The sequence below is a fragment of the Physeter macrocephalus genome, chromosome 10, assembly GCF_002837175.3.
Source record: "Physeter macrocephalus isolate SW-GA chromosome 10, ASM283717v5, whole genome shotgun sequence".
NCBI classification, from domain to species: domain Eukaryota; kingdom Metazoa; phylum Chordata; class Mammalia; order Artiodactyla; family Physeteridae; genus Physeter; species Physeter macrocephalus.
In genome coordinates this window covers 31719870-31746406 of record NC_041223.1, presented here as the reverse complement: position 1 = coordinate 31746406, position 26537 = coordinate 31719870, and the positions used below count along the sequence as shown (strand labels likewise).

General features: G+C 35.6%; 1 protein-coding gene across 1 annotated transcript in view; it reads left to right on the top strand.

Annotated features, from left to right (window-relative positions):
* The window catches only part of ENPP3 (ectonucleotide pyrophosphatase/phosphodiesterase 3), an 80685-nt gene extending 54440 nt beyond the window's left edge, over positions 1-26245 (top strand). The window contains exons 16-25 of the mRNA XM_024122683.2: positions 1017-1083; positions 3040-3127; positions 4448-4626; positions 6312-6363; positions 7987-8141; positions 14498-14633; positions 16935-17012; positions 17752-17884; positions 19484-19640; positions 25986-26245. Of these exons, the coding sequence (XP_023978451.1) occupies positions 1017-1083; positions 3040-3127; positions 4448-4626; positions 6312-6363; positions 7987-8141; positions 14498-14633; positions 16935-17012; positions 17752-17884; positions 19484-19640; positions 25986-26156 (1216 nt within the window). The 3' untranslated portion in view covers positions 26157-26245. The remainder of the gene's footprint in view (positions 1-1016; positions 1084-3039; positions 3128-4447; positions 4627-6311; positions 6364-7986; positions 8142-14497; positions 14634-16934; positions 17013-17751; positions 17885-19483; positions 19641-25985) is intronic.
* Positions 26246-26537: the final 292 nt, after the last annotated feature.

The following is a 26537-nucleotide window of genomic DNA, read 5'->3' as shown; positions in this document are numbered from 1 at the left end:
AACCGTGTCCCCTGCATCGGCAGGCGGACTCTCAACCACTGCGCCACCAGGGAAGCCCCTAAAAGTTGATTTTGTAAGACACTAAAGTCCTGCTCTCAATTAAGGTTACAATGTAAAAAGCAAAAACTGTGCGTGTGTGTGTGTGTGTGTGTGTGTGTGTGTGTGTATTTGCCCAGGGGTTGGGAGCTGAGGATTGGGGAAACAAATGGGAGAAAATTTTTAAGGCCAACATTTGGAAATATTAGTCTTTTTCCCTTTAGGGGCTTAATTTGAACCTGTGTAACATTATTGCTTTAAAAAAAAATCTAGGTTCTTTATCACTATTTTGTTTTCAAGTATAAAAACTAACTACATATAAAATTGCTAATACTGCTCAATTCAAAGACTAAAATGTGAAAATGTAGGCAAAATACAAATGAATTAAATTTGAAAAGTCTTTCAAGTAATAGAACAACAACCTATGGAAGAAAATCCCAAAAGTTAAAAATAAACTCTGACTTTACAGAATATACTGGCTTTTCCTTCCCAAGTATTATAATTAACTTGCCCTGAGTAGTCTCTATTCATATTTTCATATTATTTCCCTAGATATCTCTGACCTAAAATAGGAATTGATATTTTTTCCCAGTTCCAAAGATTTATTTTTAAAGCACTGAAATGCTTAACATATTAATCAAACTACTCTTAATCACACAGACATGGATGTGTAAATGTACACGTAAGCCCTAAGACAAATTTTTTAAAAATCAGTGGCTTTGTATATCCTTCTCTTAATGTTTAAAAGTCAAATACTTTTGAATTCTATTTATAGATGCTGAAATTCTCCTTCCTTCTCTCCTACCACTCTTTGTTCCTCTGTGGCTCTGAATTTGAGCGTGAAAATAAATATATTTATGCTCTTGTTGACAGAAAATTTTACTTATATAAAAGGAGAAGCTACATCAAAATCCATTAAAGCTCAGTTTGCAATAAGGTCTCATGATTCATCAGAGTGTAATAATATTATTTCTTTATAGGACTAAAGCATTTTCATCCTGTGGAGGAGGCAACCATGGTTATAACAATGAGTTTAAGAGCATGGAGGTAACTTACTGCCTTTTTTTTTTTTAACAAATATTTATTGAGCACCTACTTTGTGACAATGTTCAGGACTCTTGAATACCTTTGTGAACAACACAGATAAAGACCCCTGCCCTCATGAAGTTTTCATTCTAACAAGTGGATATAGACAATTGACATAACAAAGCAATGTATGGCTGGTATGTTAGGAGATAAGTGCTACAGGAAATAAAGAAAAAGTAAAGCAGAGTAGGTGGAAACTGGGGGTGTTTTGGGGTGACATGGGGGCAGAGTGCAACTTTAAATAAGATGGAGATGGTAAGATTCATTGAGATGACGGCTGAGCAGAGACTTGAAGAAGGTGCAAGAATTAACCTTTCAAGTATTCAGGGGACAGGTGTCCAAGGCAGAAGAAACAGCCAGTGTCAAGGGCCTAAGGTGGGAACGTGTCTGATATGTTGGAGGTGAGAGAACTTTTGTTAGGCTGTTGGGATATTGGACCATGGCTGCAGCTGATTGGAGAGGAAAGAGGGAGAGTTAGTTTGATATGTTAAATTCAAGATATTTATTAGACATGCAAGTGGAGATGTTACATATAGGCAATTAGAGAGTCTACCTAAAGGGATAAAAAAATTGAGTTTTGGGTATATAAATTATTTCAAAGATATGTGACTAGATAACATTCTCAGGGATTGAGCGTAGGTGGAGAGGAAGAGCAGGTACTGAGCCTTAAGCACTTTTCCTTGAAGAGATTGGGAGACATAGAGTTACTAGCAAAGAGACCTGGGAGTAGAGCCAGTGAGGGAAGAAGAAAACCAGGAGAGTGTGCTGTCCTTGGAGCCCAGGGAGGAAACTATTTGAAGGAGCCCATGAGTAAAGTGTAGCCAATATTCCGCCCTCGGTAAAGCTTCATGATTTTGCAACCTGATTGTCTTATCTAGTTCCATTTGTCACACACACACATGCCACTTTCCAAAGAAAGAAAAATGTGTTAGGCTCTATATGAATATACTGCCTCTTAACATTGTCATGATGAATTATATCTCTTTGTAAATACTTGAGAAGTTTCTGGAGACAGCATCCTTCTCTATTAATTAGGGTTCTATTTGATAATTGAGTTAATTACCGCAAGAAAAACCTATGCCTCCAATTCTTTGCTGATTATCTTGGGAAAATATATATGTGTATATTTATATTCCTGTTGCCTGAAAAGAATTGCCTATCCGTGTTTGATACTGTTCTTCTAGATATTTACAATCTAAAACAAATTAGATCTGTTATAAATAATATAATTAAGTTACCTTTAATTATTTAAACATAAATAAAAATATTTAGGTCTCTTCATCCCAAAAGTAAATGGGAGATGTCTTTGAGGAATCAGTGGGCAAGTTTAAGTTGTGCAAAAATATTTAATGCTTAGAAATGTCAACATTTTTTGTCATGTAGTAGTAATATATGTGAACAATGATAAGAAAGGAGTATAAAAAGAATATATGATGTTGTATGATGAATTTCTACTTTCTGTTGTCCAGATGTTGTAGAATTGTGTGGGCATCGGTTGTCCAGTGTTGCTTGTATTCTCCTAGTCTGTTGACATAGGAGGTGCTATGGAAGCAGGTGGATTTAGAAGTAAACACAGTATGGATTATATTTGATTGGACTTGCTACAACATCTCAGGTGGAAATGTTGCAAAAATCATTTTCGAATCTGGAAAGCAGCCAATATTTTACAATAACTATAAATGGAGCATTTAAAAATTGTGAATCACTATATTGCACACCTGTAACCTTTAATATTGTACAGCAAATGTACTTCAATAATAAAAAAAATCATACTGTTAAAAAAAATCTGGAAAGGAATTCTTAAAGAGGCTTAAGATACAAATAGAAGAGCTGTTAGAAAAAGAAAATTGTGTCTCTTCCAACATCTGTTTTTGAGATTACGTGGCATCAAGTAATAGGTGGACTATTACCGCCTAGGCTATCTTTCTGGCACATGGACCCAGTTTTAAACAGCAGACTGAAGTTGAACCATTTGACAATATTGAAATCTATAACCTAATGTGTGGTAAGTATACCTATATAACTTCAACAATCATATATGAATTGAGTTTTAAAAATATGAATTTTGAAGCTGGTGATAAATTGAATCCCAGAAGTAGATGCTCTGTCCTAAGGAGATGGAAAGTAGAAAGATGAGGTAGAATTATTTACTATTCAGAATTATTTAGCGGTCAATGTGAGTTCTTTTCATTTTGTTTTGTTTTAGTAATGATAAACATCAGACCCTGGGAGACCAACTTTTCTGTTAGTTACTACATGAAAATTTAATTTAATAGAACTTAGATAAATAAAATTACACTTCCAACTTTTCAGAGCAGGGATAGCATAGCAAAAAACAAGTATTTTCTTGTAATTACAGAGAGAAAGCTTCTGGAATAAAAGGATGGTAAAAAAGTCCTATTTGGATCGACACATTACACTCAATGTTAAAAAACCGTAAAGAATTAGAGTTTTGGGGAATCTAACCTACCTTCCTGCCTATGTGCTTACCTCAGACCACACATCATTTAGCTAGGCAAGGCAATAAATTGAGTTGCAATTTCACCTTTAGCTATAGGAATTTGGGAACATAAGTACGCTCGCAGTTGTCACTCTTAATCTTGCCACTGGCCTGTGGTAATTGAATGTAACTTAGAGACCAAAGAGTATCCATTTAAAAATAATGTGTTGTAGCATTAACTTAAATTCTTTGTTTCCAAGGCTGAGTTTATGGTCAGGGCTACTGGCCCTTTCCAGGAAAGGTTTAAAAAGAACTAGTTAGGATTGCAGTTCTAGGAGAGATCTCTTTGGTAGTCCATAGCAGGAACCACTTACAAGGCTATGTTTGTGCAATATTTGTATGTTCTGTTTTTATAGGAAAAACTATAAAAAGTTCTCTAAATTTGAAGCAAAATTCACTAGTTTAATACTTAAAAAGTATCCGTACTTAGAGTATTTTCCTATAATTAAATAAATATACTACAAGTAAGATTGTAAATTATTTAAGTTCTTTAAACTTGTTTTTACTAAAAGTATAGCTTTTTTTATGCTAGAAAACCATGATATGCTTAAGGCACAAAGTGATCATTTAAGCAAAGATGCTTTTCTCTGGAGGAACAGAAACAGTTCATAAACATTCCTGTGGCTCATTTACAGCAACTGTTCCTATTTTCTAGAAAGACTAGGTATGGAAATTGGGAGGGGAGGGGGACGTTGCTAAACTGAATGGTGTATGCAGCAGAATTTATTAAAGGAAGTGAACACTAAGTGTTTGTTTTCTTCCATCTTCTGCATAGATGTTGTTGCCTTCTAATTTAAAACTACTTTGAATTTAATTTTTAAACAGATCTTCTACACATTCAACCAGCACCAAACAATGGTACCCACGGTAGTTTAAACTATCTTCTGAAGGTGCCTTTTTATGAACCATCTCATGCAGAGGAAGTGTCAAAGTTTTCTGTTTGTGGCTTTACTGTTCCATTGCCCACAGATACTCTAGGATGTTCATGCCCCAGGCTACAAAGTGTAAGTAATAACTTCATGTATCCATAAGACTGTAAAGGGGCAAACTCATCTACAACAGAGTAGCTAACAACCAGGTTTGTGTTCTAGCTCAGATATTTACTAAGAGAATATGTGGTTTCTCTGAACCTTATCTGGAAATGAGAGGTACATTGTAAGATTAAGTATGTGAATATGTTTTGTAAACTGGAAAGCATTATTTGGCAATTGTTAATCCATGGTGAGCTAACTGTCCGTAATCGTTCAAAACAGTGGAATCCTGGGGCTCTCTTTGATTTCCCTCATAAACCATCTCTCTTACAGCTTAAGAATCAGATGGTCATACTCGGTTATTTCAGAGCAGAAATAGCTGGCGGGGGCAGGGACTGAGATCTGGCATCTGACACACCCACTAGGGTAGGTGCTTCGGAGTCTGCTCAGCAGGAAGCCTAGCATTTAAAGTGGGAGGTATTCTTTTGGGTAGTAGTGAAGAACCCTTTGATGAGAGGACGCTTGGAGGCTGGCTGACAAACAGTCAGCATTGGGAAGGTATTTCTAGTGGATCAGATGCCCAGCTGAGTTCAGGAGCGGGATTTCAGATCCCAGGAGACTCTCAACCAGGTGAAATTCCAGTGCTAAGAGGGGTCTCCCAAAGGCAAGCAATCAGAACAGGAGCTCAAAATGCAAGGACCAAGCCCCGCTGTGAGAATTAAAGCACATGGGTGGGGCTGGGATATCGGAATGGAATTGGAGCCCACTATCAAGAGTCCATCAAGCTAAAACTAATGTCAAGGTACATTTGATGCCAAGTTCCAAGGGTGGTTGTAAAGCTAAATAAACACCAGCTGCCTCAGGTAAGAATTGTTCCTTAGAGCCAGGGGACAGGGAAGACTTTCCATTCTCTGATCCTCAAAATAACATCATATCACAGAAATAAAAGCATAAGTAAATTACCAACCAAAAAAGATTTAAAGGGGCAAAAGTCTAAACTTCCCAGTAGAAATCAAATCCATCCTGAAGATCAGAGTAAATGTGTGGCTTTCCTACTGCTCCAGATAACCTGAATGGAACCACTATTTAAAGTAATAATAATAAATATTATAAAGTGGGTGTTTTCTTCCCCACTTTAGAGATAAAGAGGGCTCCGAAAAGTTAGGTAAATTGTCCAGTGTCACAGAAGCTCGGTCTATGTGACTGCAAACCCCAAGTTCTTCTCTGTAAGGAAGGTCCCTTCCTGCTCAGAGTGTGGTCCCAGGATCAACATCTGCATCACTTGCAAGCGCATTGGAGATCCAGAATCTCAGTCCTCCCCGAGCTTGGGCTTACACTGAATCAGAATGTACATTTTAGCAAGACTCTCAAGGGAGTTTCGTGTGTGTGTGTGTGTATATATATATATAAAAGCTTGAGAAACCCTGGATGTTGTCATCCTAGCTTAGTAGTTGATTCCAGCTATGGTCAGAATGATCTGCCCCATTATCAATTACATCTTTGCAGACTCCCACACAAAAAATGTGTTCCTGGGAGTAGCAATGTCTCTATACTTCTGAGATAGTGGCGGAACTGGAATTTAAACTCAAGTTAGTCTGGCTTTTTTGTTCCGTAGTGAAACATTCATGTGACTACTGCAGAAATAATCTTGATCACCTTTTAAATCATGTGTTGTTACTATGATTCACTTTCTCCCCATCTCCCACGTTATCTTGCAGAATGCTGACCTTGAACGCGTGAATCAAATGCTAAATCTCACCCAAGATGAAAGTAGGTCAATAGAAAGCATGTTAAGTCTTCCATGTTTAGACCTAACAGAATACCATATTGCCTTTTGGAGGTTCTCCAAAATAAGCTTACAGGTTCTTTTGAACATAAAGATTTTCTTGCCAATATACAAGAGGGAAAAATGCCCCAGATTTAATAACAACAGTAGCAGCATGGAATAGTTATGATGGTCCCAAACACTCAACAATTCCTTGAAATGGTGGTGCATAGTCTACAGTTCCCTATTCACTTTTTTAGATGGGAAGAGACAAACTGCCTGGGTTTAAGTCCTCTGCCTGGGTTTAAGTCCTATGTCTACTTCTTCCCCTCTGTGCAACCTGGGCCAAATTACTTAACCTCTCTGTGCCTCAGTCTCTTCATCTATAATAATGGTACTCACCTCACATAATTGAAAAGATTAAAAGAGTTAATCCATGACATGTACACACTGCTATATTTAAAATAGATAACCAACAAGAACCTACTGTATAGCAGAGGGAATGCTACTCAATATTTTGTAATGACCTAAATGGGAAAAGAATTTGAAAAAGAATAGATACATGAATATATGTATAACTGAATCACTTTGCTGCACACCTGAAACTAACACAACATTGTTAATCAACTGTGCTCTGACATAAAATAAAAATTTTAAAAAAAGAGCTAACCCTTGGAAAGAATGTAGAACAGTGTCTGCCCTGGAGCAATATTATTATTACCTGTTATCCCTTTTATTTTTTACTTTTAAAAATTTTTAACTGAAGTATAATTGACGTATAACATTTTATTAGTTTCAAGTGTACAATATAATGATTCAATATATGTATATATTGCGAAATGACCACCACAATAAGTCTAGTTAAGATCTGTCCCCATAAATAGTTATAAAAAATTTATTTTTCTTGTGATGAGGATTTTTAAGATTTACTCTCTTAGTGACTTTCAAATGTGCAATACTGTGTTATTAACTACAATCAACCTGTTATCTTTCAAGTATTCTTGTATTGAACTCTCTAGGCCTGTTTCGTCACTGTAAAATGGAAATACCTACTTTTAGAGTTGTTATGAAGACTAAATGAGTAAACATATGTGTGTATTTAGAATGGTGCCTGGTACACAGTAACAGTTCAGTAAATACGTTGGCTGTTTTGACAATCTTCTTATAATCTACTGAGTGTTATTCCATGGCATGAATACCCTGCACATTTTTTAACTATCAGTAATTGGTGGAATTTAGACTAATGGCAGACAATTAAAAATGAACAAATACAGTAGGCATACTTTTAATAAAATTCCAATTTCTTTCCTAGGACAATTATTAAAATAAGTCATCTTTGTTATAAAGTATGTGCTTTTGATTTTAAGGTTTTACCTCTTCAGATATGTCTTGTGAACTGTTAGCTGTTTAGCTAAATAATTTATCTAAGACTTAGTTTTATAATTTATAGAATGGAATAATAACACCTACTTCATAGGGTTGTTGTAAGACTTGAAAGAGGTTAAATATGTAAAATAGTTATCAGAGTACCTGGAAAATAATAATCCATCAGAGATGGGTAGTTACTATACATAGAAACATTTGCTAATTTTCACAAACATTTTTATTTTATGTTATTTTTATTTTAGTAACAACAACAGAGAAAGTAAATTTGCCATTTGGAAGGCCCAGGGTTATACAGAAGAACAAGGAACCCTGTCTTCTTTATCACAGGGAATATGTCAGTGGATTTGACAAAACTAGCAGGATGCCCCTTTGGAGTTCATATACAGTCCCTAAACCGGTAAGTTCCTGTGTCCATTGATTCACGCAGGCTGGAAAGAAATTGTAGTTCTTTACTATACTAAAAGTTGAATTTTGATTTGCAGTAGAGATCCCAAAGGGAGCTCAACGGACCTGTGGCTTGTATTGATAAGACAGCGTCCCAGGTTTTACTTACAAGTACTTGTAGGTGCTACATGGGTGCAAAAGAGGAATACATTGTGCTTTGCCTGGAGAAAGCAGAGTGTTTCCAGGCCAATTGGCTAATTGGTATGGCAGGTAGAAAAAAAGATTTCAAAGAGAAGCAACAGGAAGTACAGAGGCACACATTTCATTTGGTATTTCCCAAGTATATGGTGGGTGCACCTAAAAGGTGATGGTAACTAAGCTATAAAGGGTTTTGTTATTTATTTGATTACTTTAAAATACTATACTATCTGCTGTGTACCGTGGGAGGCACAGTAAACACAATGTGAATAAGAGGTAATCCTTCCCTAAAGGATCTAGTACTCTAAAAAGCCAGGCTAGACTTACATGTATAGGTGTCCTATGTTACAGGTCTCTGCAGATTGAGGTTGAGAATCCAATTGTTCAAATCCTCTTACCTCTTTCACTATCTGGCAAAAGCTCCTTTTCAATTAATGTCACCGGGATAATTGGCTACCATAGCAAAAAGAAATATTAGATCCCTACCTCATACCACATACAAAATTAAATTGATGATGAATTTATAGACTTGAATGTGAACAGCAAATCCATATTTTCCTTTGTGTATATCTTTATGACCTCAGGATAGGGAAGGATTTCTTAGGATACAGAACAACAACAAAAACAAAAATTACATAGAGGAAACTGATTAATTTACTACATTAACGTTAATGTGTGACCAAAAAAATGAAGTTATGGGTGGGACAATATATTTGCACCGCATATAAGAAGCAAGTGATGAGTATACAGAATACTAATTAGGATCCGGAATGGCTAGTAAATTTCTACCAATAAACAAGAGAATGGCAAGCATCTTAGTTAATAAATGGGCAAAGGATATGAACCAAGCAATTGAAACTTATTAGCAATCAGGGAAATGTAAATTAAAGCAAAAATCAAAGTTGGCCAAAAATCAGCCCAAACACTCCTTCATGGCAGGAATGGTTTTATTTAATGTATTCCCTGGCACAATACCGCTGCCCAGTAAATGGTTATTGAGTGAATGCATTAGATAAATTAATCCCAACCATTATTTTTAAAGAACTAAAGATGAAGCAGTACTTCCAACCAGAAGGGTAAATAAATAATCAGGAAGCTGTTTTTGTAGAGAAAATCTTAGTATTTTAGATACAAAGATTCTGATGACAAACCCCTACCTATTACTGTTCTTGTTAAGGGTACAGATCTTCCATCTCTTTTTATGGAAAGGAAATGATCGGTTGTATCCAGTTTATTTACTCTTCTTGTTCCAATTCAAGATTTCTGGAATAAGCATATTTTCCCACTACTAATTATGGCTTTATGTGTTCTGAAATTCAACTCGCCCGCTGACAATGGTTTAATTATGGTCAGTGGTAGGAGAGCACTAATGTTGTTTTCCAATGTGGGCAAGTATTTTACAAAGTTACCTGAGTTCATATGTATGGTTAATGGCAACATCACTTTCTTAATATGCACAGTGTTCAGTTGTCTGTGATTTTCTTCAACATGCTATGAAGCATACTATGAAACAATAATATGAAGTTATTTATTCCTTAAAATAATTTTTATTTTATTTTTGATTTTGAGAGGGGCAGTATATTCAAGGACAGTTTTATTATTCAATTCTCTATTTTGAAAAGTCCAGGTACCAGAGATTATGTGGAGTTAAGGGGAATGTTTATGTTTTTAATACTTTCCCCTGCTGTCTTGCATTCCTGAATTTATATGAGCTTTAGCGGAAACCAAAGGCAGAGAGATTTCAAGTGGGCTCAGACTCAGAGTTTAGTACAATTCTTTTTTTGTTATTGTTTTAAAACTAGCTTCTTTGTTACACAAAGTTCCTGTCCTTTCAGGATCCCACAGAACTACTTGTGTATTTCTCCTTCCATGTGAGAGGATGGAATTCTAGCAATTTTCTGCTTTCTAATTCAGAAATTACTCTGTTAGTATGTCGTGGTTCAAGAAAATTACATACAAGGATGTTTTGAGATTCACATAGAAATGTTGTAAATCAGCTCTGTGTTTGAAAAATCAGACGTTAAATAAGCACTTTTTGGAGCATGGACCCAATTGGCTTGTGTCTTTAAGTTTTATGGAACTTTTGTTCTTCTGTGGTTTTGGTGGGTTTTCTAATTGTTGTTGTTGTTATTATTTCAGAAGAGTTTGGGGGAAGTAGTTGTGATTTGAAATCACGGTCCTACAGCAGTTGCTTCAAAACCATTAAGGTTGATCAGACTGTATAAGGGTTTTGCTTCTGGCCCTCCTCAGTAGGAAGATGAGAATTGTTTTTTCTGTTGCTAGGTGGAAAATTAAAAATAATAGCAAGAATTACAATTATTTAGCCTATCTAATTCAGAATTTGAATATGAAGTCGAAAGGCTTTTTCAGAGAAGAAAATCTAGTACACTTTGAAAAATCTCTCCCTCTCTCTCTGTATATACATATGTATATATTGCCCATAACTAAATTTTTACAAAGTATTTTTTGTTTGTAAAGCTTCTTAGCACTGATATTGTAAATTATGACCCAACTGTGTTTTGTGAATCTCTAAAAACTAGGGACATTATTGTGTATTGCAAAAGGTTTTTTTTGTTTTTTGAACTATAAGAAATAGTTTTCCCTATAGAAAAAAATGACGACCAGAAAAATAATTTAAACATGTGTATAATTATTATCCTTACCATAAGGCAAGATCACAATTATCCAATCTTCAAATAAATACGTTTTAGCTTTGACATTCAGTCTACAGATAAGGAGAGTCTATATAACTTCAATAAAAATAGTTTTATCCCTTGTTTAAGCTCTATTTTGTCTCCATGCCAGACTAGAAATGAAAGTATCTCACTTTCCTGTCTGTGCTTATCATCTACTTCCCTTGAAGAATTTTGAGAGCTAGAGTTCAGATTTCATCTGAGTATCTGAATTCTATTTATCATTTTCCTGACTTTCTATCCCCTGGCTTAAAAAACTCTAAGGAACTCTGAACAGATGGAAGGATGAAACTATTTGTGTGTGTGTGTGTGTCTGTGTGTGTGTGTGTGTCTGTTTGTGTGTGTCTGTGTCTGTAGGGGAGTGGTGGGGTGGTAAGGTGGTAGTTCACTATGCCTTTTCTCAAGAGCCCAAGATTCAGAAATGATGTGACTATACCTCCCCTCCATCCTTCTAGAGAGCTGCCTACTGCATGATCTCACCTTTATAAAGGAGGCCATATCCTGTCTTTCCCAGTCTTGATGTATTTATATTTGGGGGTTCAAGTTTGATATATAAGAAACACATCTAAGATTTTCAGTTAGTAGAAAATGTGTAACTTTTATTAGTACTTTCTGACTAAAGCCATCCTGGTCCTTTTCTCCCAACCCAAAGTCTATGCCACTTTGAGAAAATAGTAAAAATTTTGCCTCAAACAACTGAATTGTTTGAGCACAACTTCCATAGCTGCAGGCTCATTAAAATTACAATAAACTTCCCTCCTTAAGATTTTTATAATTTTAACTATTGAATATAGGCATTTCACTTTCCTTATATTATGGAAAATGCATCAATGCCTATATTCATGTATTATATATTTCTTGAAGTAAAATGGTAAGGTGTGTGGTAGGAAACATCAACTCACAATATTCTGGGTGTCTATAGGGCTGACTGGGTCAGCTGTCAATCTCCCTAGTTCTCCCACTTTGCATCATCTCTATGTGCCCCTTTACACCAAATGAAGAAACCTGGTCATTCAGAATTGTTCACTATATGTTTTTGAAAGAATATAAACAAATGTTTTTAACTTTCTAGTATCTGCACCAGAAGGAGAATGAAATAAATGGTGGGAGCGGATACACTGCATCTAATACTAATATCTTCATATTTCTTGGTCTACTCCTTGTTTTGGTGACTATATCACTGAGGAGCTTCCTAAGAAAGGAAGAAGAGAAGATACATATTTGAGACTTTGTGCATCTCAAAATGTTTTTATTCTATCTATATGCTTAATTGATGGCTTAGCTTTAGAATTTTAGAAACAGTTTTTCTTCAAAATTAATAGGACATTAGACTTCTAATGTGTTTATATGTGCCTTCCTTTTTTCCGTCTCTTGTCTTTAACTCACTTTTTGACAAATATCTGCAATTTCATCTTCTAGAGCTTATTGAAAATTTTATTTCTGCTGTCATATTTTTAAATCCCAAGAGCTCTTTCTGTTATCTCTTTCCTTTTTAAATGCTTTCTGCTCTTTCTCTATGGATGCCATACATACTCTCATCTCTCTGAGAAGTGAGTTTTCTTCTGCTGTCTGTATTGTCTCTTTTTCTTCTTGGTTCCTCTCCCCAACCCCAATGCATATCTGGTGGTCCTTGGCTGTCAGTTCATATTTTAAGGGTGAGGCACTAAGCTACAGGGCTGAGCTTGCCAGCTGATAGGCTTCATTATAGGTTAATCAGGAGGAGAACCAGACATTTTGTTGGGGACTCCCAATTGTATCTAGTTTTCTTTTCAAGCTGGTTTGTTTTTCAAAGAAAGGACACTTCTCATGTGAACCAACATACATGAGGGTGATGAGACTGGAGGGAATCTTACCATTCAGTACATAGATTTTAAAATTTAATTCCATTGCTTTCACCTGCTTTCCAGGGTGCCTTGTGTCCTTTAGTCTGGTTGTCTCTTTGGATCAACTTCTCCAGTGAGTAAAGCTTCTGTCTGGCCTCTTTTACAGACTTTCAACCTATCCTCTTCTTTCCAACTTTACATACATCCCCTGTCTTTAGGAGACTCCAAGTTCTATGCTTCTGGTGTTCTACAGAAGGAATCAGTTTCTTTGGGTTTTTCCCAACCAGAGGCTCTTTGTTATCAGTGTTTACTGGTTTGCCAAGTCAAGGTTACAGTAGTAAACAAATATGCTTATCTGACTACCAGTTTCTGAAAATTTCTTATCATCTCTTATGTGTCTTCATCATTACTGTTCTTTTAATGGGATTTCAGAGGGGAGCAGAGATAAATGTTTGTGTACAATCAAGTTGAGAAATTTACTCCACTGCTGTATAGTGTTTTCCAACCGGAGTGTTGCAGCATGTTAGGGGTACATCCTCTGCTTGTGTTTCCCCTCATCTTCATCTCCTTCCTGTCCTATATCTCATCATGGGGCTCTCCTGCCTATGAATATAGCACACAGTGTATGTTGCCTTTTCCTTTGTGAATTGATCTTGTACATTTTATTTATTTATTTTCCCCCAGCTTTATTGAGATATAATTGACATACAACATTGTGTAAGTTTACAACGTGTACAATGTGATGATTTGATATATGCATATATTATAAAATAATTACCACATATGTTTTGGACACCATAGCTAATTTTTGCTTTTAGCACAATATAGTGAATAGAGGAAGAACATTCTAATTTAATTTAATCTTCTTTTTTATAAATTATAAAATATTATTTAAAGAAATATATATGTTGTGGGCAGTAGAGAGCATATAAATCAAAATTTCTGAAAAAATGAAATGAATAGCAAAATGTTTACATACTCATAATTATATGCTCATCAAAATATGATTATTAATACTGTATTACCTTAAGTACTTAGGCAGTGCATTTATAGATGCCTGCTAGTAAATAAATTATTGTGTTAGTCTTTAAAGTTGCAAAGAAAATTATAAAAAATATATTCCTATATTTCAAAATGAATAAAGCATAGCTACAAATTTATTAAAGTCCCCAAATAAGTAAATTTGTACAACTACAGCTTCTTTGAGTTAATCTTAGGTTAATTAGAAGTTCTTGCTCAACTGAAGATTATTATCCTTAAGTCATATCTGTATTTTAAAAATAGTTTATATTTTATTTTCAATTTTTATTTGCAAGCACAGTATATATCACCACCTAAAGTTAGAGCCTGAAATGGATTGGGGTTTTTAGCAGTAGTTCCCATTATCCCTCTGCACTCAATTCAGGTTTTAACCTGCAAATATTCCTTTCCAAGGTGTGTTTGATTTGCCCTTCCCGTGTCCCTAACCAGAAGGGAACCACAGAAGAAAACATTGCTGAAGACATCCATTTCCATTGCTTGCGTAGACCTGATTCACTAAGAAAATAAGAAAAGGTTAAATGAAAAACATTCTAGGGAAGTTACAAACCAAGTAAGGCGATGGGTGAGCCACAATGTGGGCGTCATTTTTTTTTTTCTTTTCTCTCTTTCAACAGGGAGACACATCGCCTCTTCCTCCCACTGTCCCAGACTGTCTGCGGGCTGATGTCAGGGTTGCTCCTTCTGAGAGCCAAAATTGTTCCTTCTATTTAGCAGACAAGAATATCACCCACGGCTTCCTCTATCCTCCTGGTTTGTATAACTCTTTTTTAGAGCAGCAGCTTAGAAAGCCCTCATCAGCTGGATGTGGGCATGTGCCCTAAACATATGCTCCCCACCAAAACTACCTGCTTGGGCTAAACTAGCTGCCCAAGAGGCTTCCAGTGATTGTGGGCTGGCCTGGAGCAGTGCAACAGCTATAATAAAGACTAATAAATTTTGCACTGGGAACCACACATCAGCTCTAATCTGGCCCAGATGTTCAGAGAGTTCGGTAGCTTTAAGTTTAATTTTAAAACTGAAGATTCTTTGGAGAGGGACACAAGTGTCTAAAAAACCATTTTTTTTTTCTTTTCTTTTTTTTTTTTTTTTTCTGGTGACTGGCCAAGCTAAGACTTGCACTGAGAATGCAGCTGTGCCTGTGAAGACGAATCAGGCTGGAATTTGGGCCTCTCGCTCAGGCTGTATATCCAACAGCTTTATGTGGATTAAGCAGCTGAATGAACTTGAAATATTTTTTCAGAAAGCTTCTCTCTTGGGAACATGCAAAAGCCAATGTGATTTTTCTAAAACCCAAATCTCTTCTCTGTTCAGCAGGGATTGTCATTTCCTTGATTTACTCATGAGATTTTCAACAATTTCAGCTTCTGAGAATGGGTTTTCTCCAGATATTTGGCTTCATTTTTCTGGAAGCCATGCCCAAAGAGGTCATTTTAGAGATTTGTAATTTAGAGGTTCTGAGATTTATAGTGGGAAAAAAAGCAAGTAGCACATCAATGTAAAATTCCTAACGGAGAATTAGGATAATAAACTGATATATCTTGTTACAATATCTAGAGACAATTAGAGCACCACCAAATTTATGTAAACCCTAGGATAAACCTTAAATAGTTGCAACATTTTATTAATAAAAAATTTTAAATTGGCATTATAAAATTGTATCTGTTAAGCCCTAATATATTGGTTGAGTTATAAATGTTTGTCTTGACAAGGAAATGAAATGAAAAACTAAACAGCTTGTCTCAAAAAATATTAAGCATTGAATGAAACCACCTTCTAACTCTCCATTACGAATTGTCAGCATTTCCATTATAAGCAAATTCTTATGTTTCCTGAAAAGAAGATAATGTTATGTTCATTGACTTTACAACTTTCAAAGTTTAGTTTAAAAAGTAGAAAATCCTTGTAGAGGATCTGAGGATGGTGAGCAGCATGAGAAATCTTAAAGAAAAAAACAAAAAAATCTTGCTTCTCCTTACCTTTTGGTTCCCATATATTGGCCTTTCATTTGAGTATTAGTTAAGGTAGCCAAGGGTAGTTTAAATATAAAAAACATTATAATAAACATTCATAGGCTTGCAGCAGTTTAAAATCCTCACAATATTTCAGTGAGAGAGATGCCATGAGACAAATGAAGTACAGAGGGACATAGCGCTTTGCCCAGGTGGGTCAGCTGGCGGGCAGTGGAGCTGAGATTCCAACCCGGGCAGGCTGGTTCCAGAGCATACAGGCTCAGCACACACTCCTCTAGAGGGCAAGTCCATGTGTCTTCAAAGCCGACCATTTGTGGTGCTGTCAGCAGTCTTCACTGAGTTAAAACCCACTTTCTTAAGAAAATTTTACTTTGGAAGAGTTATTTATCATAGCATTATTATTTTATGTGTATTCAATAATGATGCTTTCCTATCGGTATTATATTTGGTTTCTAGAGACTGCTGTAACAAATTACCCACAAACTTGGTGGCTTAAAACAACAGTGGTTTATTCTCTCAAAGTTCTAGAGGCCAGAAGTCTGAAATCAGGGTGTTGACAGGGCCACGCTCCCTTTGCAAGAGAGAATCTAGGGTAGAATCCTTCTTTACCTCTTCCAGCATCTGGGGGTTCCAGGTGTTGCTTGGCTTGTAGCTGCATCACTCCAATCTCTGCCTCCATCTTCACATAGATTTCTCCCCTGAGTCTCTCCTCTTCTCAATCCTCCTTCTCCTTATAGCGACACGAGTCACTGGATTTAGAACCCACCCTAAACCCAGGATAATCACATCTTGAACTTTTAATTACATTGCAAAGACACTATTTTCCTACCTATCACATTCAGAGGTAATGGGGGGGTTAGGACATGGACCTATCTTCTTGAGGGTCACCAGCCCCCTACAAGTATCACTCAAATGCATAAAACTGCCTGCATTATTGATGACTTCCACTGGAGAGTGCTTTGTATCTCTGTGTTTTGTGTGTTAATAAATTTACATTAGTATGTAATACTATTGGGCCTATTATGTGGAATGTCATACTTTCTCTTATAGCTAGATTTAATAAAATTCATTTGTTTTGCAGCAAACAATAGAACTTCTGAGAGTCAATATGATGCTTTAATTACAAGTAATTTGGTCCCTATGTATGAAGCATTCAAAAGTAAGTATATACTTAGATTATTAATTTTAAAATACCCAAGTGACTCCTTGAACTTCTAAACTAAACACATCTTTTATTGCAATTTGTTCCTGTTATCAGTCATTTTGTTCTAATTTTTTTTTTTTGGCCGCACCTTGTGGCATGGGGGATATTAGTTCCCCGACCAGGGATTGAACCTGCGCCCCCTGCAGTGGAAGCATGGAGTCTTAACCACTGGACCTCCAGGGAAGTCCCTGTTCTAATGTTTTAAATATTGAAACAGGAAGGATGTCTAACGCAAATTCTTTTCAACTTACTTCAACTTTGGGTGACTTGTTGCTAGAATTTTGATAATTTTTTAACCTTAATTTTACTGTAAAGAGCTAACCACAAAATAAAATTTTGCTGATACTCACCATAAGTAAATGAAAAATGTTTGTCCCTAGAGTCACAATTAATAAGGCAGTATGTGTGTTCTGACCATTTTTCAATACAGTCCCCAAAGCAACTCAGCCCTAGGGAGGCATTTGGAGACATATTTAACTGTAATTTCGAGACTGTAACTACATCAACAACAAAAAGCCATCATGGATGTGGCTGTTTATTTTTGTTGCATAGACTATTTTGCAGTATTACTCAATGACCACTGACAAGTATTAAAGCAGAATTGGATGCTATTTAAATGTACCCGTTTATAATAGAAAATATTTCCATGTTCAATAGAGGCAGACATTTTAACGCTTTATTCTTTTATTTTTAGCAATGTGGAATTACTTCCATAGTGTTCTTCTTGTAAAACATGCCATGGAAAGAAATGGAGTCAATGTGGTTAGTGGACCAATATTTGATTATAATTACGATGGTCATTTTGATGCTCCAGATGAAATTACAGAGTAAGTAATTTGAAACAAAATGGACTTTTGATTTGGCAATAGGGTATCATAAGGGGAAACCTCAATATTTAAAATTAAAGCTCAGTATTCTAAACGTTACATAACATATTTATATAGCGATGCAATTGTTGACTATTTTCAACTAGTCTATCTAAATATTTAGCAAAAATTTTATATGGCAAAGATTTAAACTAATAGGCAAAGAAAAAAATGTCCAGGAATAGTTTAGAAAAATTTTTATTTGGAAAATTTCTAAAGTAATGTGAAAGGGAAAACGTGGTTTTGTCAAGGTTAAGGAGGTAGGGAAGACTCACTGTGCTATCAGTAAATAGAGAACCAGTTCATCAATAAATAAAAAAAAAAAATCAAGAAGTGACTATTCAAAGTATTGCCCAATAGTTTGGATAGTGGATGATTCATAAAAGTATCTCCCAGGAGATAGTGTAGGCTTCCTATAGAAAACTAGTCCTACTAAACTGTACATCTTTGTACTAAACCTGGTCATACGTATTGCTAAGAATTACTTTTGATCCCAGCACACAGGAATAGAGAGTTTTAGAAGTGTCATCCATGATTTCTCTTTATTATCAAAATGGACAGTACTAAACTATTGTACTAAGCCTAGATTATGTAAAACAATGATTTCTACTTATACCTTCTGATAAGATAACATTCATCATCACTAAGTGTGTGGCCTTAAATTTTGTTTGCCTTGTCCTTATTTCAGTGTTTATTGATCCTGTCTTTCACCATTTAATAATCCTAGCAAACAATTTGATAGCACTTTACTTCATGCTAGGTATGCGTCTAAGAATTTACAGATACTTCATTTAATCTGAAAAACATCCACATGTTAGATTCCATTAGTTCCCATTAGGAAAGGAACCTGAGGCACAGAGAGGTTAACTAACTTGTCTAAGTTCCACAGCTAAGTAGTAAAGCCAGAACCCAGACAAGTCTAGCTCTGATTCTAAATCACAGTAATACATTACTACTTATACCAGTTCATTTTCCTTTTAGTGGTCTCATACTAATAGCTTACCTTTATTTTGCACTTGAAACTTTTAAAAGTACTTTCATGTTTGTTATCTGAGACTAAAGGACTGTCATATCGGTTGTATGGATTTGTCCCCGTCTATGCTGCGAAGTTGGTAGCATAGGAAAACCTCCATGTTAAAGTTGAGGAAAGTTAGAAAGTCATAGACTATTAGAGGATTTATTAGTACACATCCAAACGACTAGTAGAAGTACGCAGCTACAGTTGGAATCCCAGCTCCTTCATTTCCAGCCCCTGCTCTATTAGGAAACATCACTGTGATGTATAAGTCAACAAAGCTGGGAGGCAGAATACCATGCTCTGCTTTTCATTGTATTTTAATATTTTCCCATGATGTTAAAATGACCAGGCTTGGATTTCTATAAATCTTGATTCAGGCTCATTAAGGTTTAAAAATGTGTGGTAAGATTTTGTATTTTCTATTTATTTACTTTCTTTTACTATAATTTTACTTTGACATTTCTTTAAAAATATATAAAGACATTTCTAATCTTGAGAAGCAAAAGTATAATAACAACAAATCTTTTCAATTATGTTTTTAGATATGTAGTCAACACCAGTATTCCCATCCCAACACACTACTTCGTGGTGTTGACCAGTTGTAAAAATAAGAGCCAAACCCCTGATGCCTGCCCTGGGTGGTTGGACGTCTTACCTTTTGTCATCCCTCACCGACCTACCAACGTGGAGAGCTGTCCTGTGAGTCTGCTCCTGGAGAGGCCCTGGGCCCTGAGAAAATGATTAGTCAGAGCTCATCTGGGCTTTCATGAAAGTGGCTCTGACTACAGTATATTTTTTAGGTGTTTCATGGGTTAGAGTTGTAGTAAATATGACCTCAGTTTTGAACTTTTCCTTAGACTGTTGATCTCTATGTAATTAATATCAATTTAAACATGTATATGCTTACATGAACATGTGTTTATATATGCATGTCATATATTTTATTTAGATATATTTTATTCACATTCACTAATAAGGAAAGGGGTTGTATCTTATTAGGCTTTTTATTCTGAATGCAAACCTTAAGGTTCTGTCCCAAAGTTGGCACTAAATTAATGTTTCTTAAATGAATATGTAAATATAAAAATTCCATCAACTTGAAACATGAAGTCTGAAAATATATATATATATAGTGTGTATATATATGTGTATATATATTTACCTAAATACATATATACATATATGTATTTACAAAATAAGTTAGTTCGAATAACATTCCTTTTTCTTTTTTTATGCGGGCCTCTCACTGCTGTGGCCTCTCCCGTTGCGGAGCACAGGCTCCGGACGGGCAGGCTCAGCGGCCATGGCTCACGGGCCCAGCCGCTCCGCGGCATGTGGGATCTTCCCGGACCGGGGCACGAACCCGTGTGCCCTGCATCGGCAGGCGGACTCTCAGCCACTGCGCCACCAGGGAAGCCCAACATTCCTTTTTTAACATCATGTATTAGGCCACCTCAAAACCTTTTGGTTCAAGGCAAATTATATGTAAAAAGTTACTTCAACTTCATATATGTTCTTTATAGAAAAACATACGTATTCTGGTAATTGGGTTTTACTGAAGTCATTCAGCTAGTATATTGAATACCTTAAGTAAACAGTATCATGATAGAAGCTTTTTGGAATGTACCAAGGAAGAATACATTGTCTCTGCCCTCATGGAGTTCATGTATAACTTTGATATATAAATGAGATACAGACACATAAATGAGCCAGTCGATCATATAAGAATTATTTTAAAAATTAGAAGAAAGAGATATTACAAAGTTGGGATTCATTGTCAGATACTGTTGTAAGTATTTAGTGTTTCAAATTCAAAACACTTTTGGCTGGAATAGCCAATAAAGTTTACATAAGCTGAGGTGGGAGTAGGGCTAGGCCCTGAAGGATGGGCAGAATTTGAACAGATTGAAAGGATTTGGAAGACTCTTCTGTGGAGGAAATGAAGAAGGGAGGGACTTGGCCACTGGCTGGATGCAAGAGCCAAAGGAAAAGGGAGACTCAAAGCTGAATCAGAGATTTTAAATGCAGGTAATTAGGAGAAAAAAAAGAGGGAAGTTAGGAATGAGAACTGTTTTGACAGGTAGGTAGGATAATTAAGTGTAGGTAAATCTGGTTTGTAGAAATGGGCGTTCACATGGAAAATCCCATGAGCTAGGAGAGATGGAAATTAAAGCTTAGGTTCTAAGCCAGGTTGGGATTCATCTCTATTCTTTCATCTGTTCAACACATAACTGCCTTCACCATACTGTGTGCTATGGGCGATACACAGATAAATCAGACATGAATTCTAGCAAAAAAGGCTCATAGTCTATCACTTAGAAGCCTAGTAAAATAAAAGAAAGAAAAATAAGTCACACAAAGAGGGACAGATAAAATGTAGTAGGATTTCAAAGGAAAAATACTTTCTGGCAAGGAAGATGACATTCTAGCTGAGTCTTGAAGATAGGATTTGCACTTGAGTGTTGAATGGTTGCTTTCAGTGACTCAAGATGGATAACAAAGTTTAGAGGCTAAGCAGCGGGTCACTCATAGTCCTAGAATGAGGAAGAGTTTCCAAACAAGAAGCTATCAGGAAATGTTGTGTAGTTGAATCTCTTCCTATTTGTCCTGTCAGAAGTTTATTTAGTCGAGACAAGGGGAAGCCGTCATTCTTCACTTCCTCTTCCAGTGGCAGACTTTGGTGACTGATACGGTGTGGTGCTCTTTTCCACTGGATCAGGAATAAATAGTTCTTTATCACAGAGGTTTTAGGTAGCCATTTTGGATTGGTTAGAATGGGTGCGAAAAGAAGAAATGATTTGCAATCCCTGGTCTAGGCCCTTATTGTCTTCTATCAGGACTTTTGAAAATGAATCTTAAGTAGTTTTACTGTCTCCTGTCCTCTTCCCCTTCACCTCTGTATTTCACTATCAAGTTGCTCATCTTAAGATTTAGTTTTTCATGATGACATCCTTTCTCATCCATTTGATTATCTAGCTACCCTGAATAAAACTACAAAAATAAACAAACAAAAATCTCCCAGCCTGTACTTAAGGCTCTTCACAATTTACCCTCAGTTGACTTTGCAGACCCAAGTTCCAGGCCAACTGAGGTTCTTGAAATTACTTGAACACCCCCTGATTTTCCCTCTACCTCCATGTTTTTGCTCATGCTCTTCTCTCTTCTAGAGTGCCCTTCTTTTCCATCTGCTAAAAATTCCACCTACACTTCAAGGTAAAGTGCAAATGGTATGAAGCTTTCCCTGAACATCCAATGTGGAGATGATCTTGAAATTAACAGGGCATCATCTCTATTGAATAAGACATGATCACTAATAAATTGGACATATTCCAAAATTTTAAGGAATGGGCAGTATAGTAATCAGGCTATGATATCTATAAAGATAACTATGCGGCATAAGATGATGAGTATGAAACAAACTTAAACCAAGCTATAATTATAAGAGAGATTGTGACATTAATAAGATGTGACTGTCAATTAGATATAGGGAGGGAAGAGAGGATGATAGAGCCAAAGGTGACTGAAAATGTAGGTGTGATTGGCCAGGAAATGTATAAGACAATCAGTTGTTTTGGGAAGGATACATTTGCTCTTGGTGGTCTTCCGATTAAGAAACTAGTTGAATATCTAGGAGGGTATGTGAGAAGCAGTACAGAATAGAACGCAAATGCATGAGTTTTGGAGTTGGATATCTGGGTTCAGTTACTGATTTGGCCTCTTTGGGTAAACAACTGAGTGTCACTTTCTTCAAATGTATAAAAAACTCACCCCCTCATGATGTTGTTTTGAAAATTAAATAAGATATTTCATATAAACCCCTAAGAATTCTAAATAAATAGTAAGCAAATAGTAGTCATTATAAAGAAATCACATTTTATTAAGGAATTACATTCTAAAGTCAACATAAAGTGAAACTGTTTACAGATAAAATCACCCAGAATCAAATCACCCACAAAGTACTGTACATACACAAGCTGTACCTTAATAAGTGCAATTCAGCCAACATTTCCACAAGCATTAGAACAGGTAGTTGTGCTTTAAGCCCCCAATGAGATAGGCTTTCTTTAAGGGTCATGGTGTAAGAAAATTCTGCACTTTTAAATATTCTAATCACTGAGTGGGAGGAAGGTACTCGCACTATAAAATGTTTAAGGGAACAGATACCAGTTGTAGAAATGATAGATTCACAATTCCACCTCACACTTGGTGTAGGGAACTAGATTCTTATTTCCTTATATATTTTCTGTCTTCCTTTGTTCTTCCATCATTTCTTTCCTCCTCCTTTTTCTTTTTTTCCCCTCAACTTTGTATTGCTGAATTCCTGTCAGATAAATGAGAACGCTGCCATAACTCCAAGTGACTATCATTATTGTAACTTAGTATATATTGGAAATGCAATTGGGGGTACACAGTTGTACTGTAAATAGAATTAGGGGTAGACAATACAGGTATGGAACTTGGAAGAGAACAGAACTATAGAGATAGATTTGGTATTAAATCACGGGAGTGAAATAAAACTTCCAATGGGAAGAAAATAGAGAGAAGAGATCCAAAGATCAGATGGAGGGAAATGTCTATTCTTCCAGGATGGAAAAAACTAAAGTCAGCTGAGGAAACAGAAGGTGTCACCAAACAAGTAAGCAGAGGTATGGAAGACAAAGAAGGTACTTTCAGAAGCTTGGGTTAATAGCTAAGTGAAAGGTCTACAAAAATTCTACTCAGTTAGGTCATCCTTGACAAAATGGTTTTATTAGTGTGACGACAGTGATAACGAGACTGTAAGTGAATAAGGAAGAGATTAAGGAGGTGGTTAGGGGAGAAAAATACTGAAACTGGTATCGCCTCAAAAAACTAACAAATTGAGTTGTATTTTAGGTGTATACAATACTTCTATTTATGTAACAGGTCTAATACATGTGTAATCAACCAATAAATTATATATATATATAAATCTAAAAGTATATATTTAAATATGGCTCATAAAACCTCAATATACACAAGGCTTTTATTCTCTTGGGATGCAGTGGTACAGCTAGAGCAGTTGTCTACAGCTGGCTTCTGTTCAGATTGGTTGGTGCTGGTGAACTATCTGATATGGAATAGCTTGAGTATCACCCCTGCCTAGTTATAATTATGTTGTACTTAAGATCATTTAAGTACATTTCATTTCATTTAAGATCATTAAGATCATTTCATTGCAGTTTTAAAAAAGTGAATACTGTCAGGTGTTCCCTAAACATTCAGTTAGATGGATACCAAATAAGCTGGGAGAAAATAGAGTTATAAAAGCCACAGGGGGGGAAACTTTATGAAAAAAAGTCATCAAAACTATTAAATGTTACTAAAATGTGAAATAGTGCAGGCAAGAAAAAAACACTGAATTGGATTCCCATTAGAAATATGAGTTAATATTAGTACATCACATATTTATTTAAAAAAATAATAACTCACCTCATGAATCTCACATGGAGAAATACTTTAGAGGTTCGAAACAAACTGATTTCATCTTATACTTCCTCTGGCTCAAATAGTAGCTGCCTATTTTAATCTTGCATATTTAAAAAACAAGTGAACCAGTATGCTGAAGTCAACTGAAAGTCACTTAAGCAGACTCATCTAATTAAACAAACTTGTAAACTTTCTTACTTTTTAAAAATTTAACTGGAAATTTAGTAATATCATATGACTATCAGAAAATGAATAAATAAAGAATAAGGAATTTCACAGAAATCCATGGCTCTAAATTATTGCACTAACCTTTATATATACAGTATATATAGTATAAAAAATTTTTTTACTATATTATTTATTATACTATTTTTAACTATACTGTTTTTTATATGTAGTTAAAAACCTATTGAAAGTCAAATGGCCAAGAAATATCTGAAAAGATACTCAATAAAACTCAGGGTAATAACACAAACAGGGATAAAGCACTATTTCACATCATGGTTTGGTAAGGATGTGGGGAAATGGGGATTATCCTCCATTGCCAATGGAACTATAAATTGGTATAAACACTTTGAGGAGTGCTAGGTTTAATATCTGGTAAAGTTAAAGTTACATGTACTCTATGACCCAGCATCTCCATTTCTATATCCTAGAAACTCATGTTCTTGAACACAAAAGATGTGGTAATTTATCATGACACTATTATTTATAATGCCAAAAATACTAGCAATATGGCAATGAAAAAAATAAACTGTGCTACCACAAACCATAGCTAAAAACAAATGATTTAACTAGATCTAGATATTTCACTATGAATAGATTACAAACATAATATTGAATGAAAAAGTAATTATAGAATGGCACTTACATGATTTCTATAAATTTGAAAACATAAATCAATGCTATATATTGTATACTGATGTGCAGTAAAAGTGTAAAAACACAGACTGGATTCACACTGACTCATGATAACGATTAACTCTTAGTAGAGGAAGGTGGGGACTTAACTTCATCTTCAATGTCTCATTTAAAAAAAAAATTTGTATCTGAAGTAAATATAAAGATGGCTGGGGGCTTCCCTGGTGGCGCAGTGGTTGAGAGTCCGCCTGCCGATGCAGGGGACACGGATTCGTGCCCCGGTCTGGGAAGATCCCACATGCCGCGGAGCGGCTGGGCCCGTGAGCCATGGCCGCTGGGCCTGCGCGTCTGGAGCCTGTGCTCCGCAACGGGAGAGGCCACAACAGGGAGAGGCCCGCGTACCACACACACAAAAAAATGGCTGTACTTTATGACTTTATGGCAGTCTGTATTTGTTATAGTATACTTTGTACTTTTTCTTTTAATATACAACAAAATTTAGCTGTATCAAATTAAGGTTTAAGGCAATAAAAGCCACAAGAACAAACACTGAATCATTATGTTGTACACTTAAAACTAATATAATGCTGTTGATGTCAATTATACCTCAGTAAAAAAACAAAAACAACAACCAAAAAAACACAGGAAAAACGACAACTTCTAAGTAATAAAAGATCTTTCTGTTAATGAAAAATCATGCCCCAGGGAAAATAGTCTTTTGTTTTTCTTCTTCAGAAAAATAAACCAGAAGCTCTTTGGATTGAAGAAAGATTCAACGCACATGTTGCCCGGGTCCGTGATGTGGAACTTCTTACTGGGCTTGACTTTTATCAGGAAAAATTACAGCCTGTCTCTGAAATTTTGCAACTAAAGACATATTTGCCCACATTTGAAACAATTATTTAACTTAATATATAAAACAACTTTGGCAAACTGTAAATGATTTTTTCTGCTGAAGAATGTAAAACAAAGTTTTCTATTTTTCCTTAACTCCTCTAAAAGCCATGTTGTATAATTTTCATTATTCTCTTCTCTTTTTCATTTCAATAAAAATATATCATTTTAAAGTTACACTTTTTTTGCCAGAGATTATGCTATGTTGTTCCTTCTTTATTATATTTATTATCTCACTTATCCTGGGCTATATTTTTCTTCCCAGCATTATCTAAATAGAAGGGAGAGTAGGAGAAGTAGGTCTCCCTTTTGAATCAGTTCTACATCAGTTTTGTTATAAAACGTTTTATACTTGGCAATCAGGCAATATTTATTAAAATAAAAAGTACACAT